General features: G+C 42.9%; 1 protein-coding gene across 1 annotated transcript in view; it reads right to left on the reverse strand.

Moving 5' to 3' along the window:
* Window positions 1-15,929: 15,929 nt before the first annotated feature.
* The window catches only part of RASGRP2 (RAS guanyl releasing protein 2), a 1,313,980-nt gene continuing 1,310,861 nt past the window's right edge, over window positions 15,930-19,048 (reverse strand). Inside the window, exons 11-12 of the mRNA XM_040327755.1 lie at window positions 16,974-17,087; window positions 15,930-15,965 (exon numbers count right to left, since the gene is read on the reverse strand). Coding sequence (XP_040183689.1) covers window positions 15,930-15,965; window positions 16,974-17,087 — 150 coding nt within the window. The remainder of the gene's footprint in view (window positions 15,966-16,973; window positions 17,088-19,048) is intronic.

Raw genomic sequence — 19,048 nt, forward strand, 5'->3', positions numbered from 1 at the left:
GAAAAACAACGCCGTAGAGCCAATAATCTTTGTCTTTATTGTTCAGCTCCAGACCATATTGTCTCCACCTGTCCTCTACTTAAGAAAAACTCTGAAGGTAATTTTTCCCACATTAGTAAATTAGACTCATCCCCTTCCACATCTAATCGATATGTCTTTATCCTTCTTACTCTACAGTGGGATCAAGAAAAGATTTCCATTGAAGCAATGGTCGACAGCGGAGCCTGCGGCAACTTTATAGATTCAAGTATTGTAGAATCAAATAAAATCCCCTGTGTAATAGACAAGTGGGTGACTAAAGCGCTAGCCAACAGTGAAAATTAAAAGTGACCAGTGAAAAACAAAATGCTGCTCAAATCTAAAATGTGCTAACAACAAATAAAGGTCTGAATAAAGAATGATGAGCGCATCATTCAGTTTGCGCTCATCATTCTTTATTAAAATCCCCTGTGTGTTTAAGCAATTTCCAGTGTCACTCACTTTTATTGATGGGTCCAGTTCATCTCATGGTCCTGTTATATCTCAGACATCTCCCCTAAAAGTTACATGTGCCACTGGTCATTCTGAGACCCTCAAATTTGATATTATTTCATCACCTGTCTTCCCCATTGTTTTAGGCCTTCCATGGTTGCTTCTCCATCAGCCTATTTTCCTATGGTCCACCAAATCAATTTCTTTGCAGTCTGATTACTGTAAAGAGTTCTGTTATTCGCCATGCATCATTTCTTTCTCAGACGCCCTTCCACATAACCTGCCTGAATACTTACATGACTTTATTGATGTATTTAGTAAGACTAACGCAGATAAACTTCCTCCGCATAGAATTTACGACTGTCCCATAGACCTTATCCCTGACAGTCCTATTCCTACTGCTCGAATTTACCCCCTCTCACAACCAGAGCTTGTACATTTAAAGGAGTACCTCGATGAGAATCTTAAAAAGGGGTTTATTAGGAACTCCACCTCTTCAGCAAGTGCAGCCCTCTTTTTTGTAAAGAATAAAGATGGTTCACTCCGACCAATTATTGATTATCGTTCTCTCAATAACATCACTATAAAAAATAGATACCCGTTACCACTCATTCCAGAACTCATTGAGCGTCTACAGAACGCCAAGATCTATACAAAACTGGACCTTAGAGGTGCATATAATCTGATCAGAATCCGCTCGGTGACGAATGGAAGACTGCCTTCAAAACCCGATACGGACTCTTTGAGTATTGTGTAATGCCTTTCGGCTTCTGTAACGCTCCAGCAACCTTTCAGTGGTTTATTAACGATATTTTTCATGTTCTACTTGATATTTGCGTTGTAATTTATTTGGACGACATCTTAATTTATTCTGAGACTCAGGAAGAACATCACAAACATGTGCGTTGGGTTCTGGCTAGGCTCAGGACACACTCTTTGTATGCAAAGCTTGAAAAGTGTGTTTTCAGTCAGACTACCATTTCCTTCCTGGGCTACCAGATTACTCCTAGTGGAGTTCAGATGGATCGATCTAAGGTAGATTGCATTCTGTCCTGGCCTTCACCACAAACTAGGAAAGCTCTTCAGAGATTTCTCGGCTTTTCAAATTACTACAGAAAGTTCATAAAAAACTTTTCAGCTATTGTGAGACCACTAACCAGCTTAACCAGTTCAAAGATACCTTTTGTTTGGACCAAGGATGCACAGAACTCCTTTGATACACTCAAGAATAGTTATACTTCAGCTCCTATTCTTCAATTGCCAAATCCATTATACCATTTCACATTGGAAGTAGATGCTTCGCATTTTGCTTTGGGTGCTGTACTCTCCCAACAACCAACATTATCAGAACCACTACATCCAGTTGCTTTTTTTTCCAGGACTCTGTCCCCAGCTGAAAAAAATGATCCTATTGGTGAGAAGGAATTACTAGCAATAAGGGATGCTCTCGCTAACTGGAGACATTTGCTGGAGGGTTCAACACATACTATCACCATCCTCACTGATCATCGGAATTTACAACACTTAAAATCTTGTAAGACTCTCTCTGCCCGTCAAGTCAGATGGAGTCTATTTTTTGATAGATTCAATTTCGTTATTTCCTACCTCCCAGGTACCCAAAATACTAAAGCAGATTCTTTGTCCCGCATGAATGAAGAACAAACGTTGGAAATTCCACCACTTTCCATTATTCCATCCAATAGGATTCTTGGTACTACTATGACCTTTAATAAGTTGCTTATTCAAACCCTTTCCAAAGAGAGATCTCATTTACCTATGGGTTTACAACAAGAGTCTAACGGACTATTAACTTTTAACAACAAGATATATGTTCCACCAAAATTGCAACTTATATTACTAAAACAACTTCATGATGCTCCACTTGCAGGTCATCCTGGAATTACTAAGACCCTTTACTTAGTCAAGAGAAATTACTGGTGGCCACGTCTGACAAAAACAGTTCAGGACTATGTTAATTCTTGTCACACCTGTGCCACCAACAAACATTCTAGAAAACCTCCCTATGGTCTATTAACTTCTATTCCAATACCTAATAGACCTTGGGATGTCATTTCTATGGATTTCATAGTTGACCTCCCAAGGTCAAATGGAACAAACACTATCATAGTCACAGTCAAAGGCCCATTTTGTACCTTTGAAAAGATTACCAACCTCTCAAGAGACTGCAAAGGCTTTCATATCCAATATTCTTAAACTTCATGGCTTACCATCTCAGATCATTTCAGATAGAGGCTCACAATTTATTTATAGATTCTGGAAAGCTCTCTGTCAAACCCTACAAATAGATCATCGCATGTCTACCGCCTATCACCCCCAAACAAATGGGCAAACAGAACGGGTCAATCAAACACTTGAACAATATCTGCGCTGTTACTGCACTCATCTTCAAGACGACTGGTTCCATTTACTTCCACATGCAGAATTTGCTTATAACAACGCTCCCAGTTCATCTTCCCAGTTTTCACCTTTTTACGCAAACTACGGTTTTCATCCTAATAGTTTACCGTCTACTTTTCCTCCAACTAATGTCCCTGCTGTTCAGAACCTTTTATCAACCATAAAAGATACTCTGGATACTCTCCGATCTAATCTTGAAGATGCACAGATTAGACAAAAGAAGTATTATGATTCTCATAGAACAAGACCCCCTCCATATAAGATTGGAGATTTGGTATGGTTATCTACTAGGAATTTACGATTCAAGATTCCTTCAAAGAAACTCGGCTGTCAGTACACGGGACCTTTCCCAATTTCCCACATCATCAATAATAATGCTGTCAAATTACTTTTACCCTCCGATTGGAAGATTCATCCATCTTTCCATGTTTCATTAATTAAACCTTACAAACCAAACCCCTTTCCAAACAGAGATCCACAACCTCCCCCACCAGTTCAAGTTTTTGATGAAACTGAATATCAAGTAGAGAAAATTTTAGATTCTAGGAGGAGAGGTTCTTCCATTCAATATTTGATTCGTTGGAAAGGCTATTCTCCCACAGATGATTCCTGGGAATGTTCTTCAGATATTCATGCCCCTCGACTCATTAAGCAGTTCCATCACAAATATCCTGATAAACCATCTCTTATTAGGCGCCCCGGACGGGCCCCCTTGAGGAGGGGAGTATGTAACGCTATTAGCGTTAATTTGTATACAAGGAGCGCAGCTTTACCTGTTATGACAGCTGCGCTCCATTCAAGAAGACATCCGCGTCACTTCCGGTGCGCGGACGTCTGTGCTCCACGCTGGAACGCGGAAGTGCGTTCCAGTGTGCGGCGCTTGGCTCTGATGACAGACCGGGCTATTTAAACCTCCAGCACTGGCGGCAGGGTGTTGGAATATTCCTGTTGGACCCTGCCGCTAACCTGGAGACCCTGCACCAACCTACAGAGGCCTTGTAGTCCTCCCCTTCGCAGGACACCCTCACTTGGACTTTAGTCTCTGTTTCCATAACTGGATAAAAGACCACCACAGCTGCATACTGCTAAGGAGATACCATCAGCACCTGTGTGAACGTTCCCAGTCTTGACTACCTCCTAACCGCAAGTATATTTTGATCCAATTACTGCAGTATAAGAATTACCATCAACTCCTGTGCGGAGAGACCTGGTCCAGACTACCCCTTAACTGCAAGTGTATACAGACCATTTTGCCATATAGATAGTGTATGCAAACCATTCTCAGGACTGTTTCCTTCACTCTCTCAGATTGCATATTAACTATTGAAATACTTGCTCAAGTTATATTGGGGTTCTTTCTTTCTGTTATATCAGAGTGGTACTTTTTACAGGACTCACTATCCACTACCTACATATGTGGAATACACCTACTAGAGACTGTATCCTTATGATATTCTAGACAAATTCTATAACATAAGCTTAACAGGTATTAGGCTATTACCACATGTTTTGCTCCAATCAGAGGATATGATGATATAGACCCCATACTCTTATAGTTCAGTGAGAGTGAGCTGGTGGTTCAAATCTGATAGGCCTCTACAGCTGGAGTCTTAATGAGAAGACTCTGTCTAAAGTTGTCAGGGTCATAACAGGAGGCTCCATTTCTTCCGGATTACTCTCGTCATAGAGGAGCATGAGATCGCGGAGCGCACGGAACTCAGCCACTGTGAATTGCTTGGTGCGCTCCGCGAGCTCATGCTCCAACCTTACACGAGTTCGATCATTATCAAAAATGAACTTGTATGTCAAATTCCGAGCAAAGAGTTAAAGGTCTTTGATCGTGTGTGTTACTTTAAGGGGGTCGAGTGGACAAAAACCCAACCCCAGTTGTAGGACTGAGGACTGATCCTCAGAAAGTGCATAGGGAGTGAGATTAATGATATTCAATTGGTTGTTTTGAGAGGAGTGGGTTGCAGTGGAGGTGGCAAGGTTTGAGTGGGTTTGAGGACAAAGGTATCTAAATTTCCTTGTTGTTGTTTCTTTAAATCTAAAAAAAATAGTCTCATCACTGATTTTTGTATATCTGTTGGTCATCAGGGCAGTGTTCAATACCTTAGGGATAGCGCCATGTAGTGACGTAGATATTGCTAAGTTATCTGCGGGTAGATTGGTGTCAACTAGGTCACCTGCTGTGGGTACACGTTTTTGAATACTTTTGAGGGCTTTTTTACCTTTTTTAGTTAAAGGTGGCTGGGGAGGGGTAACCCCACCATATCTCAACCGCTTACGGGTGGAAATGGTCCCTGGAGTACTCGGGAATCGTGTGCCACTATTCTGGGAGGCCATTGAAGAAATTGATGAGTCAGACTCAACTTCAGTGTTGGGATTACCAGGGTGTCTGTTACGGTTAGGATTTCTCCTACCGTTTGGGCCCGAAGACCACTTATAGGCATATCCCTCGGTATAAGCAGTCTTGTCTTTGTTAAACTTGGTCTGTTTCTTGCAGATAATTTCTTTGTTTAGGGTTTCTAAACAAAGTTTTAATTCTTTCCACTTGTCGGCGAAAACTTGGTTGCCGTTTAAGTGTAGGGATTGTGTATTAATACCTTCAATTTCTTTATCCAAGGTTGTCATGTCTTGGGTGTATTGTGTCACTAACGTTTTTATAAGTTCAGTGCTACAATTCAAAAGGGTCTTTTCCCAATTCTTTTTAAATTCAGGTGTGGGGTCTTTGATGGTAGGGAATATTTGTACCCGTAACCCAATAGGGCAGATATTTTCCAATAAATATCGTCTAAAGAATTCTATATGCCAGTACAAGTGTGACTTTCGTTTGAGAAGAGCATACATTTTCAAAAAGTAAGTTTTTAGATCATCCTCAAGTTTGTGCGTATTGAGGCAAGATGTCTGGATAGTTGACATGAAACCGGTCCAATCAGTGCCGAGAACCTCCATCATGAGAATAAAAGGGACCCAATCTTGGCAAGGGGACAGAGAGCTCAATAGTGCAGCCAAGCAATCACTTAGAGAGTGATAGGATATAATAATTAGAGTTTAGAGGCACTCAAAGGGTAAGCGGGGTCCTGATCCGGGGTGAGGAAACAAGGGGGGGGGGGGGGAAAGGACCCTGCTTATGAGAAGCGGGTGTGTTATCCACCCAATTGATAATTGAAAAACGAGGAGAGTGTAGCCTCTTTTAGGATAAAGATACAAAAGGTAAAAAGGTGCCTACATCCCATTTAATATGTAAAATAATGAGACCAGAATAATTTGACAACATTGGCTGCTTGGGGCCAATGAACGTCAGCATTTAGGTCAAGGGGAAAAGGAAGGGATTTTGGTAGGGACTTTTCGCGGCACTGATAGGAGACGGTCTGATAAAAGATAACAATATTTATTTAACAAAAAATAGGTACAATACAAAGACAGTTTAAGAACAAGCCCCACATTACACATCAGAAAGCAAAAAACAAACTGTGTCTTAATGTAAGGAATCGATGACCTCGACCGGTTTCACGGTGATTTACCGCTTCTTCAGGAGGAGATTTTCTAAAAAGTATGCATAAACATATAAATAAACAAGCAAAATATACAATACGTGTATACATTATGTAGTAATCAATACAACGCGTTATGTGATGGAGCAGAGCACTCACCCAGGTTGGTCATGTGATCAAGCGCGGAGCCTGGTTCAAGCCCGTCCTAATAAAAAATCCCCCTCCATGCGCCAAAGAAGGCTTGAACCAGGCTCCGCGTCATCGATTCCTTACATTAAGACACAGTTTGTTTTTTGCTTTCTGATGTGTAATGTGGGGCTTGTTCTTAAACTGTCTTTGTATTGTACCTATTTTTTGTTAAATAAATATTGTTATCTTTTATCAGACCGTCTCCTATCAGTGCCGCGAAAAGTCCCTACCAAAATCCCTTCCTTTTCCCCTTGACCTAAATGCTGACGTTCATTGGCCCCAAGCAGCCAATGTTGTCAAATTATTCTGGTCTCATTATTTTACATATTAAATGGGATGTAGGCACCTTTTTACCTTTTGTATCTTTATTCTAAAAGAGGCTACACTCTCCTCGTTTTTCAATTATCAATTGGGTGGATAACACACCCGCTTCTCATAAGCAGGGCCCTTTTCCCTCCCCCCCCCCTTGTTTCCTCACCCCGGATCAGGACCCCGCTTACCCTTTGAGTGCCTCTAAACTCTAATTATTATATCCTATCACTCTCTAAGTGATTGCTTGGCTGCACTATTGAGCTCTCTGTCCCCTTGCCAAGATTGGGTCCCTTTTATTCTCATGATGGAGGTTCTCGGCACTGATTGGACCGGTTTCATGTCAACTATCCAGACATCTTGCCTCAATACGCACAAACTTGAGGATGATCTAAAAACTTACTTTTTGAAAATGTATGCTCTTCTCAAACAAAAGTCACACTTGTACTGGCATATAGAATTCTTTAGACAATATTTATTGGAAAATATCTGCCCTATTGGGTTACGGGTACAAATATTCCCTACCATCAAAGACCCCACACCTGAATTTAAAAAGAATTGGGAAAAGACCCTTTTGAATTGTAGCACTGAACTTATAAAAACGTTAGTGACACAATACACCCAAGACATGACAACCTTGGATAAAGAAATTGAAGGTATTAATACACAATCCCTACACTTAAACGGCAACCAAGTTTTCGCCGACAAGTGGAAAGAATTAAAACTTCGTTTAGAAACCCTAAACAAAGAAATTATCTGCAAGAAACAGACCAAGTTTAACAAAGACAAGACTGCTTATACCGAGGGATATGCCTATAGGTTGTCTTTGGGCCCAAACGGTAGGAGAAATCCTAACCGTAACAGACACCCTGGTAATCCCAACACTGAAGTTGAGTCTGACTCATCAATTTCTTCAATGGCCTCCCAGAATAGTGGCACACGATTCCCGAGTACTCCAGGGACCATTTCCACCCGTAAGAGGTTGAGATATGGTGGGGTTACCCCTCCCCAGCCACCTTTAACTAAAAAAGGTAAAAAAGCCCTCAAAAGTATTCAAAAACGTGTACCCACAGCAGGTGACCTAGTTGACACCAATCTACCCGCAGATAACTTAGCAATATCTACGTCACTACATGGCGCTATCCCTAAGGTATTGAACACTGCCCTGATGACCAACAGATATACAAAAATCAGTGATGAGACTATTTTTTTAGATTTAAAGAAACAACAACAAGGAAATTTAGATACCTTTGTCCTCAAACCCACTCAAACCTTGCCACCTCCACTGCAACCCACTCCTCTCAAAACAACCAATTGAATATCACCAATCTTACTCCCTATGCACTTTCTGAGGATCAGTCCTCAGTCCTACAACTGGGGTTGGGTTTTTGTCCACTCGACCCCCTTAAAGTAACACACGCGATCAAAGACCTTTATCTCTTTGCTCAGAATTTGACATACAAGTTCATTTTTGATAATGATCGAACTCGTGTAAGGTTGGAGCATGAGCTCGCGGAGCGCACCAAGCAATTCACAGTGGCTGAGTTCCGTGCGCTCCGCGATCTCATGCTCCTCTATGACGAGAGTAATCCGGAAGAAATGGAGCCTCCTTTGGCTCCAGATCCCAGTCCATCCCATGAGCCTCCGTCTCTATGTCCTCCCCCTCCCCCCTCCCCCAAATCGTTCCGCCTTCCGTCCAGGAGGTTCCCGAATCTAATGACCTGTCCTTCAATTTGGTCCTTCGTACAGGCCACAATACGCGACCTGAAACGACAGGAATGGCATGAGACCACTCCAAACCTAACTGAGAATCAAACTAAAGCCCTAAAAACCTTACAAAAGAACCCCGAAATCGTGATTAAACAATCAGATAAGGGGGGGAATATTGTTTTGATGACACACTCGTTCTATCAGGAGATGTGCCTATCTATACTAAACAACCACCACTGGTATTGTCGCATCTCCCCTACTCTGATTGACTCTTTTTCTCTTGAACTAAAGACAATATGTATTGAGGCTTATTACAAAGGCCTAATAGATAAGGATACCCTTGAGTATCTTGTCCCTAGATTCCTCCGCCTTCCCACTTTCTATGCCCTTCCAAAAACCCACAAAAATCTACAGAAGCCCCCTGGACGACCGATTGTCTCAGGCATCGGCTCGCTCACAGACCACGCTAGTAAGTTTGTCGATGCCTTTCTTATGCCACACGTGACCAGCCTTCCGTCCTTTATCAGAGACACCTCGGATCTGTTGAGACACATTGAGGGGATCCAAGTCCCTCCTGACGCCCTGCTCGTGGCATTGGATGTAGAGGCCTTGTACTCAAGCATCCCCCACGAGCAGGGTGTCAGGATGGCTGGCTCTTTCCTCTATGAACAGGAGAATACCTCCTGGCCCTTGGTGAATTTTGTTTTACAGCTATTATTATTCATTTTGACCAAAAATCACTTTATCTTTAACGACGAACTGTTCTTACAAACCCAGGGCGTGGCTATGGGCACCTCCTGTGCCCCAGCCTACGCAAACCTATATCTAGGTGCATGGGAACGTTTTTTGAATGCAAGCGAAATTTACAGTAGATTCATGGACAAGATACTAGTATGGTATCGATTCATAGACGACCTGTTCATTATTTGGACAGGTTCAAGTGAATCTTTACTTGAATTTGTACAGATGCTTAACGTTAATGAATTAAATTTAAAGTTTACGGTGGTGTTTGATGAGAGCCAGGTCCCCTTTCTGGACCTGACTATCATCAAACAGGCCGATGGCACACTATATACTGATCTTTACAGAAAGCCGACAGCGGGAAATACCCTCCTGTATGCTTCTAGTGCCCATCCAAAACCTCTTATTTGAAGTATCCCATTTGCCCAATACTTACGGTTACGGAGAAATTGTACGATGCCAACAGATTTCAAGAGACAGGCAGACGAACTACGAGATCGCCTCCTTGCCTGTGGCTATACCCATACCAATTTAAAGAGGGCCTACAACAGGGCGTGCCTTCGACCTAGGCACTCCTTGTTGTACGATCCCTCTAAAAATATAAAAAAACGCACGCATGAGTCAGTACGATTTATTACAACGTACTCTGCACATCATAATGAATTGCGCAATATCTTGCAAGCTAATTGGCACATTCTCGCTGAAAACAACACCCTAAAACAATACGTTAAACAACAACCTGAGATGGTGTTCCGTCGAGCCCACTCATTACGGGATCGATTGACCCAGAGTCATTACACCACAGAACATACAACCCATACATCACCCAGAGGCACCTATAAGTGTGGCAATTGCCCAAGATGCCCTTGGGTGATGGAGGGTGAACATTTTCTATTACCTAACGGCGAAGATTTTTACCCCCCCTTCTCTGCCAATTGTGGCACGAAGGGTATCATTTATCTTATGACTTGTATCTGTGGAGCCTTTTATATAGGCAAGACATTCAGAGAGTTTCGGCAACGTATGGGTGATCATCTATATGATTCAGATGTAGGGAAATTAACAACAGTAGGGCGTCACATTGGATTATACTATAGATATGATCTCTCTGTCGTAAGGTTTTTCATCTTGGAAATAATTCCACAACATCCACGGGGGGGAGACTGGAATAGGGCCATCTTACAGAAAGAATGTCTGTGGATTGAGTATCTCAATGCCACGACATTCCCAGGATTGAATTAAATGAATTCATACAAATCTTTTTTACGTTAACATTAACAATCCAATATGTGATCCTCTTCCAGTCTTCTAGTCCCCTATCCCCCCATTCCCCCCCTTTCCCTTCCTCTCCCTATGTCCCAATTGCCACCTATCTCCAAATAGGTTGTGGTAATTGACCTAATATGGAGGCCTTCCCAGCCTCAACATATACACATATATGGACATTAGAGGATATTTGTTTTATATAATCCTAGTTCCCCGTTTTGGTAATACAAAATTTGAGCTCTTATTTAGCAGCCAAGCATTGTGATGGGGTAATTCCCTTCCATGAATATGTATTTAGTACTGATTATGCTTATCGCTGTATATGCAATAGAAATGTCTGTGTATTTCTTTTCTTTTTTACAAGCAGCGCGTTTTCTGGAGCTCAGACGCCCTGATTGGCTGATCAAGCCCCATGCCTGGCTCCTCCTCCTTCAACTGGCGCATGGAGTGTCGTCCCCGGCAGAGAGCACCAATCGGAGCTCTCTGCTTGCAGCCTATGACCTGGGGTCATGCCATTGGGTCAGCAGCTGCACACCCACGCACTCACGTGCAGGGGTTGGTGGGACGTTGGACGGCGGCGGCGGCGCAATTCGATGACGTCACGCGCCGTCCAGGGATGCTTACAAAAGCGGCTGACACAGCCGCTTTTGTGAGTCAGCACGGATGCTCTCCCTGGGGACACACGCCGATATTCTCTAGCCAAGGTAAGTGAGACTGACGCCTAATTACATGGCTCCTCTTTCCCTGACCCTGTTAATGTACCTATGGCTAAAAACCTCCTCCTTTGGATTCCTTAGTTGGACCAAGTGCCCAGTGATTGCCCTTTACTCCGGCAATACGATACACGATACACAAGGCTGAGAACACTTGTTTCCCTGTGCCCCAGTAATTTGCGTACTTTTATTGCAGTAATGGTAAGGACTCCTTGGGGTGTTCTTATTGTCTGTTGGTCACCCTGGTGATTGGTTCTCCTAATCCATTACCTCCCTATTTCCTTGTCTTCCCTTTGCATGACACCCCACTCCTTGCTCATGCTGTTGTTTCCCTACTCCGGCTACCAATTTCACTGTTTTCACTGGCTTCTATGGCCCCCCCCCCTTCCCCCGCCCCCCCCCCTTACCCAACACCCCCCCTACACAACCCCTCCCCCCCTTTTTCCCTCCCTCTTCCCCTCCCTTACCCAACACACCTCATACATAAACCCCCTCCCCCTCTTTTTCTTAGGCACATCCTGTATCACTTCACTATCCATCACCCACCCAACCCCCCCCCCTCTTCCCCCCCCTCCTTACTTCATCGTTATCCTGTTTGTTCCTCTTTCCTTCAACTTTTTCCCCCCCTCCCCCCTCACTTAAATTCTAACCTTACCTTCTTTTAAGGTTATTCCAAATGTATCTCTTTCCCCCCTTCCCCCCCCCTTTTTTTTCCCCATTTAATTTACCTCCCCTCTTTCCTTCACAACCCCCCTCCTCCCCCCTTCCCCTTCCTTTCCCACACCCTTATCTCCCCACACCTATGTTCCCCTTCCCTTGTCCCACCCCCCCTTTTTTCCCCTCCTCTCCCAATTTCCCCCCCCCTCTCCCTCCCCGGTTCTACCTCACGCCCACCCCCATTTACTTTATCCATTCCCTTTTAATACCCCTTATTTTCGCCCTGTCCCCCTTTCCATTTCCCCTGTGCTTCCCTTTCTTTTTCCTCTCCCCTCCCCCCCCCCCCCTCACGCCTTTCTCTTTTTTTCCCCTCCCTTCCCTTCCCCCCATTTCCCGTCACTTAGACACACTTCCCCTCACCCACTGATGACCCACATCTCAATAATTAATGGATCATTCCCTGCATATTTTATTGATTTTACTCCTCACCTTAATAGAGCCCGTCCTAATAAAAAATCCCCCTCCATGCGCCAAAGAAGGCTTGAACCAGGCTCCGCGCTTGATCACATGACCAACCTGGGTGAGTGCTCTGCTCCATCACATAACGCGTTGTATTGCTTTCTACATAATGTATACACGTATTGTATATTTTGCTTGTTTATTTATATGTTTATGCATACTTTTTAGAAAATCTCCTCCTGAAGAAGCAGTAAATCACCGCGAAACCGGTCGAGGTCATCGATTCCTTACATTAAGACACAGTTTGTTTTTTGCTTTCTGATGTGTAATGTGGGGCTTGTTCTTAAACTGTCTTTGTATTGTACCTATTTTTTGTTAAATAAATATTGTTATCTTTTATCAGACCGTCTCCTATCAGTGCCGCGAAAAGTCCCTACCAAAATCCCTTCCTTTTCCCCTTGACCTAAATGCTGACGTTCATTGGCCCCAAGCAGCCAATGTTGTCAAATTATTCTGGTCTCATTATTTTACAAAAGCACAGGCTACTCACATTTAGCCACTGTAAAAACGTCAGTAAAGAATGCAGGGAAATGCAGGGAAAACTTGATTCCAAAAGAAGGCAACGAGCGACGTGTATTCAGGCTCCTATACCCCGTACATGTTACGTTTTACAACTTCCTCAGTGGGCGGAGCCTGAAACGTCACTGGCTCGCCTATAAGTATACTGTCGTTGTCAAGGCGATTTTCCTGCAACAAGACGTGGACACGCAGAGCGGAACGTCCAGCGTCATGTTCTATTGTGGACAACTTTATTGTTCTCACATAGGAGTCTACGAACAGCATTAAAAACCACTATTGCCATCTTGTGGCCAAAAAGTAGATCACATAAGAAAATTAAGAAAAAATTTAATCGCTCGATACCGTCCTTAGAAATAATTCATAAACTTAAACAAAAATTACAAAAATTGTATATTGACATAATCTAAATTTCAATACATAAATTACCCATACATCAATAATATTAAATAAAAAAGTAATATATTAAATTAAATTAGATAAAATATCTTACTAAAAATCGACATTAAGTCCTTCAGGGGTAAGAACCTTAGCCTCAAAAATCCAAAAAGATTCCCTTTGGCTAATGTGTCGAATATAATTGCCTCCCCTCCAGTGTCTGTCAACCCTTTCTAAACCCCAAAATTTAAGACATCTGGGATTCCTGTCATGACATTGTCTAAAATGTCTGGAGACACTGTGGGAGCGTAAACCCAACTTGATATTATTTACATGTTCGCCAACTCTAACGGCTAAGGATCGTGAGGTGCGGCCTATATACTGGAGTCCACAATCGCACTCCAGCATATAGACCACACCCACTGTGTTGCACGTAATCAGATTTTTGATGGTATATGATTTTTTGGTTGAAAATGAAGTAAATTCTTTACGTTTTTTAATGTTAAATTTACATTGTTTGCAAGCCTGACATCGCCCACAGGCATAGAAACCAGACAAAGTCCATTTTACACATCAAATGACTCTTACCTCTTGTAAATTGTATGCAAAAGCAGATACATTACTTTGGTATTTGGGGAATAACCTGTTAATCTAATTAGACATAGGTTATCTACAAGGATGGGTGGATGACCTCACAAGGGGCAGATCCACCTGGTGACATAATCTGGTGGCCCCATCGCTTAGTTTATTTAGCGATAGGAGGCAGTGGAGCTTTCAAATGGCGAGAGCCAGCATCCTTTTTTATTGGGTCAGCAGAGCAGTGGATGGCGGTCATCATTATTGACAATGGATCTACACCAGGAAACATGCTTTTTTTCAAAAAAAAAATAGAACTTTTAAAAAACTGTCTACCTTTTTATTTACTTTTTAAGCACTTTTTTGGTATATGAGTAGGGGTACTAGGTACCCCATACTTATTCACATATGAGGGGTGGGGATCTGGGGCCTCCTTGTTAAAGGGGACTTCCACATTCTTTCCATGATTTTTTTTTGGCAGCAAAGCTTTTCTTAACATTCACCTGTCGGCGGGGAACCCCACTGACAGCTGATGACTCAACGGTTGTTAAAGGGGTTGTAAAGGTTTGTGTTTTTTTACCTTGATGCATCCTATGCATTAAGGTGAAAAAACACATGGCAAAGACAGGCCCTCCAGCCTCCCCATTTTACTTAACTGAGCCCATTAACCTGCTGTGCATGTCCCCGACATCTCTTCTCCACGGAGTCTCGGTGTTGATTGAATAGATTGATAGCAGTGCAGCCATTGACTCCCGCTGCTGTCAATCAAATCCAATGACGCAGGCAACTGAGCCGGGGCCGAGTCATACATTTGGCGGCTATGTACGCCAAGTGTATGACACGGGAGCTTTAGTATCACTTTAAGGACACAGCAGCCGCCCACTGCTTAACAACCATGACAGTTACTGGTTGTTAAGGATGCCGGCTGAAATAAATTACTGCAGGCTTTCACTACTAAATTCTGATTCTTAAATACTGAATCACTTCATAAAAAAGCACATGCAGTATTTTACCGCATTTCTTAAAGTAGTAGATACTGCTTCGTGAATGGAACCCAAAATTCCTTACATGAGAGATCTAGTGGCAGGTCTACAAGAGACTAGGTAATTGTCTAACAATGAAAGTTGACAAAATGGCAGAGTCAAGGAAGACCTTATGAGAGCCTAGCTACTACATGTTGACTAATATATCATGGGTTTGATGGGATATGCTTGATGGGATATGCTGCCCAAAAATTACAGGGGTCCTTGTGTAGAATAGGGAAGTATTATTTTCCAGATTATTGCAATATTAAGGTCAAGCTGGGTATGTGAAACTATGTTCCTTCCCAAAAAGCAGAGGAGTAGAGAAATACTTTATATAGGAGCAAGGAATAGATAGAGAGGCCAGCAATAAGGTTTATTGCGTACCTTTCCATGAGACAGAATGAGAGAAAAGGTCAAAAAGAAAATGCCTCATTTCTAGGTTGGGGTAAAGATTAATAGACTACCCATGTGCTTCCAGATATAGGGCAAATCTTCAATGTAAAAAAAAGGCCTTTTAGCAGGTTCAATGGGCTTTGAGGTGGAAGGTCTGCACAATGACTTGCAGTAGGTGGTGATGCCTGGAGAGGGCAAAGAAATCTCATACACAAGGAAATGGATATCTATTCAATAGGGAATTGTTGATAATAGAGCAAGAATCCCCTTCGATTTAGGAGCTGTCTGGATGTATTTATTGAGGGAGTTCCTAGAGAGAAGCTCACCATCAAAGATCATGCTCAAAAGGTATCTCTCCCAGACTTGGTCAGTCGCCCAAGCTTTAAGCCATAAGATTCTGTGCATATGTACAGAAAGTAAGGAAATTCTGGAGATCACATGGATAACATTTTCCTTAGTGTCTACACAAAATAGAAGGGCCAAGGGTGAGGGCTACAATCTTGAAGGAAGTTTGGGATGGTCTATACCAGGAGAAAGTGTACTATTAATTTCTACAGCCTTTGCCATGGTGTAGGCCAGTGATAAGCCTACAAGAGCAAAGAAGTTCTTTAAAATAGTCTCCAAACACCTATCAAGTGAATCCTTAAAAGAGGTGAGTACCCTCAATAGAAATAGAGGGTACCCACCTACCGCCCGCCGTATAGAAAAATTATGGTGACGGGGTGGCACTCTCATTCTGGGACAATGTCATATGACGGTACCCCAGAACCACCGCTCTCACGTGCCCGATCTCAGTTAAGAGCTGATGACGTGGCTCTACCCATGTGATCGGCTGTGTCCAATCACAGCCAGTCACATGTAAACAAGGGAGTATCATTTATCAGCTCTCCTCGGCTCACACTGACCGAATGTGTGGCGAGAAGAGACAATCACCGGCATTTCCTCTCAGGGGAGACCTGTAGAGGTAATCAGGGCCAGCCCCAAATGTGACACAAATCAGTGCCTATCCTTGACACCAATCAGTGCCCATTAGGCAACAGCCAGTCAGTGCTGCCTTTCAGTGCCTGCTCATCAGTATTGCCCACCAGTGCCACCTATCAGTGCCCATCAGTGCGGAATATTAGTGCCTCCATCAGTGCCACCTAATCAGTGCCCTTCAGTGCTGCCTCATCAGTGCCCATAAGTACCGCCTCATCAGTGCCCAGTAGTGCAGCCTATCAGTGCTGCCTCATTAGTGCATCAATGAAGGAGAAAATTTACCGACAGAAACTAGGAAAAAATGTTTTTTTCAACGTTTTTGGTCTTTTTCCATTTAAAAAACCCAGCAGTGATTAAATACCACCAAAAGAAAGCTCTATTTGTGTAAAAAAAATAATAATTTGATTACAGTGTTACATGACTGCGCAATTATCATGTGACAGCGCTGAAAGCTGAAAATTGGCCTAGGCAGGAAGGGGGTGAAAGTGCCCAGTAGGCAACTAGCATTTCAGAAGAGAAGTCAGCAGTGGTATTAAATGGTTCTGGTTATGTTATAAAGCTCAGACTGCATCATCAGTGCAGTAAAAGATTTCAAATTGCAGTAGTAATGCACTTACCTCCACCATTTTCTCTATGTGCTGACATAACAAAGATTCATCAGGTTTTGCTTTGACCAAAGCCCATTCTTCCATAGGATGTGAAGGGGAAGCTGGTGACTTAATGGGTATTTTCTGAGGAATAAAAAAGTAAACTTATAATATTTGTAATCACCTATGTCTGCTAAGTGACAGATAAAATACTACCTTTAATAATAGTAACAATGTGGTATTGTATGTAAGCTTACTTCACTACAGATAAATACAATTACAGTTTTGTGTAAATACAATTGTAAACAAAGGGGAAATTTACTAAAACTGGAGCATGCAAAATCTGGTGCAGTTCTGCACAGAAACCAATCAGTTTCCAGATTTTTCTGCCACTCCTTAATTGAACAAGCTGCAGTTAGTGGCTGATTGGCAACCATGCACAGCTGCACTAGATTCTAAGGCCCCTTTCACACGTGCGGACCGTATGTCCGCTTTTTCATCCATCCGTTTGCGGATGAAAAGGGGACATACATTGGTCCCTATGTGATTGCGGGTGTCATCGGATGAACATTCGCTGACACCCATAATCGTCCGCCTTTCCGCAAACATCCGATTTTGCAGACGGAAGAAAATCCTATTTTCTTCCGTCAGCAGAGCGGATCGGATGAACACAGACATACGGTTCGTGTTCATCCGCTCCCCCCATAGGGGAGAGCGGAGAGAAGACAGGGCGGTCCCTGCACAGTGTGCAAAGACCGCCCTGTCATCTGCCGCTCAGCGGGGATATACGGAGCGTGAGCTTACGGACATACAGAGGCGGATCATTACTGATTCGCCCCATGTGAAAGGGGCCTAAGTGTTCCCATTTTAGTAAATCCCCCCCAAAGTATTAGCTCTGTGTAAGCTAATGTTAAAATGCACAATGCTATTACTTTTAAGAGTTTATATTGTGTGTGTGTATATATATAATATATATTATAACACTCATTTCTCAAAATGACTTTCATGAGAAATGGATTTTCTAAGCCTTTTATAAAATACTGCATCCCCGGCACTTGCTTTAACCACTTAAGACCCGGACCATTACGCAGGTAAAGGACCTGGCCAGTTTTTGCGATTCGGCACTGCGTCGATTTAACTGACAATTGCGCGGATGTGCGATGTGGCTCCCAAACAAAATTGGCGTTCTTTTTTTCCCACTTTCTTTTGGTGGATGATTAGGACCATACTGTGCCAGTCCACGTTTAACAGCCCAATCAAAACTTTCTTCCTTTCTTCCTCAGGTGTCCTGTCTGTTACACCGGCCTTTCAGCTCTATCCATTTCGACAAGTTGTGCGATAATGTCCCTTTTCTTACGGTTGCTGGCCGGTCTGCCCCGGCTCTCCAGTAAGTCCATGAGGGAAGAGAGCTTCAGCCGTTCATACTGTGTCTCCATTGTCCTGTGCCCTTGTAGCTGTTCTTCTGGCGATGGAAACATCCCACTGTTGCCACCACTTGTAACGGTCACCACCGTTTACGATATCCCATTCCATCGCTCCATGACAGCTTATGCGACAATCTGACAGATCCATTTCCCAGAATAAATGAGACATACACTCTGTTCTCTGGTTTCAAAATGTATGAATGAATACGTTTAATGGTATCTTAGCTTTCTTATATACAGTACAAGCATGTTACAGTTAATCACAGGGACAAAGACACACTCCACCCACACATCACACAATGGGGGGCTTCAATACACCTTCTCTTAGACAATGACATTCATTTGAGTTAATTATTAGTCATTATCCACACTGCCTGTCTCCGCAACCAGTTCCCATCACCTGTTACACAAAACACATTCCTTTACTAAACATAATTGACATGCTAATTCCCTACCCCTGAAAGGAGACATCTGACCTTTCAGACTTAATTGGTACAATAGACACAACACAGTATTAGCATCACACAATGGACAATGGAATGTCTTTCAGGAGTCTATTGACCTGGTGTGGGTCAGCATGAAATCACCTGTAATATGTCCAGATCTCCTGTAATACATGAATTATCAGTTATCAGTCACCCCAAAAGGGGCACAGGGTGACCCTAGACCCAAGAGTCATTA

Source organism: Rana temporaria, chromosome 11 (genome assembly GCF_905171775.1).
Source record: "Rana temporaria chromosome 11, aRanTem1.1, whole genome shotgun sequence".
Taxonomy (NCBI): Eukaryota; Metazoa; Chordata; class Amphibia; order Anura; family Ranidae; genus Rana; species Rana temporaria.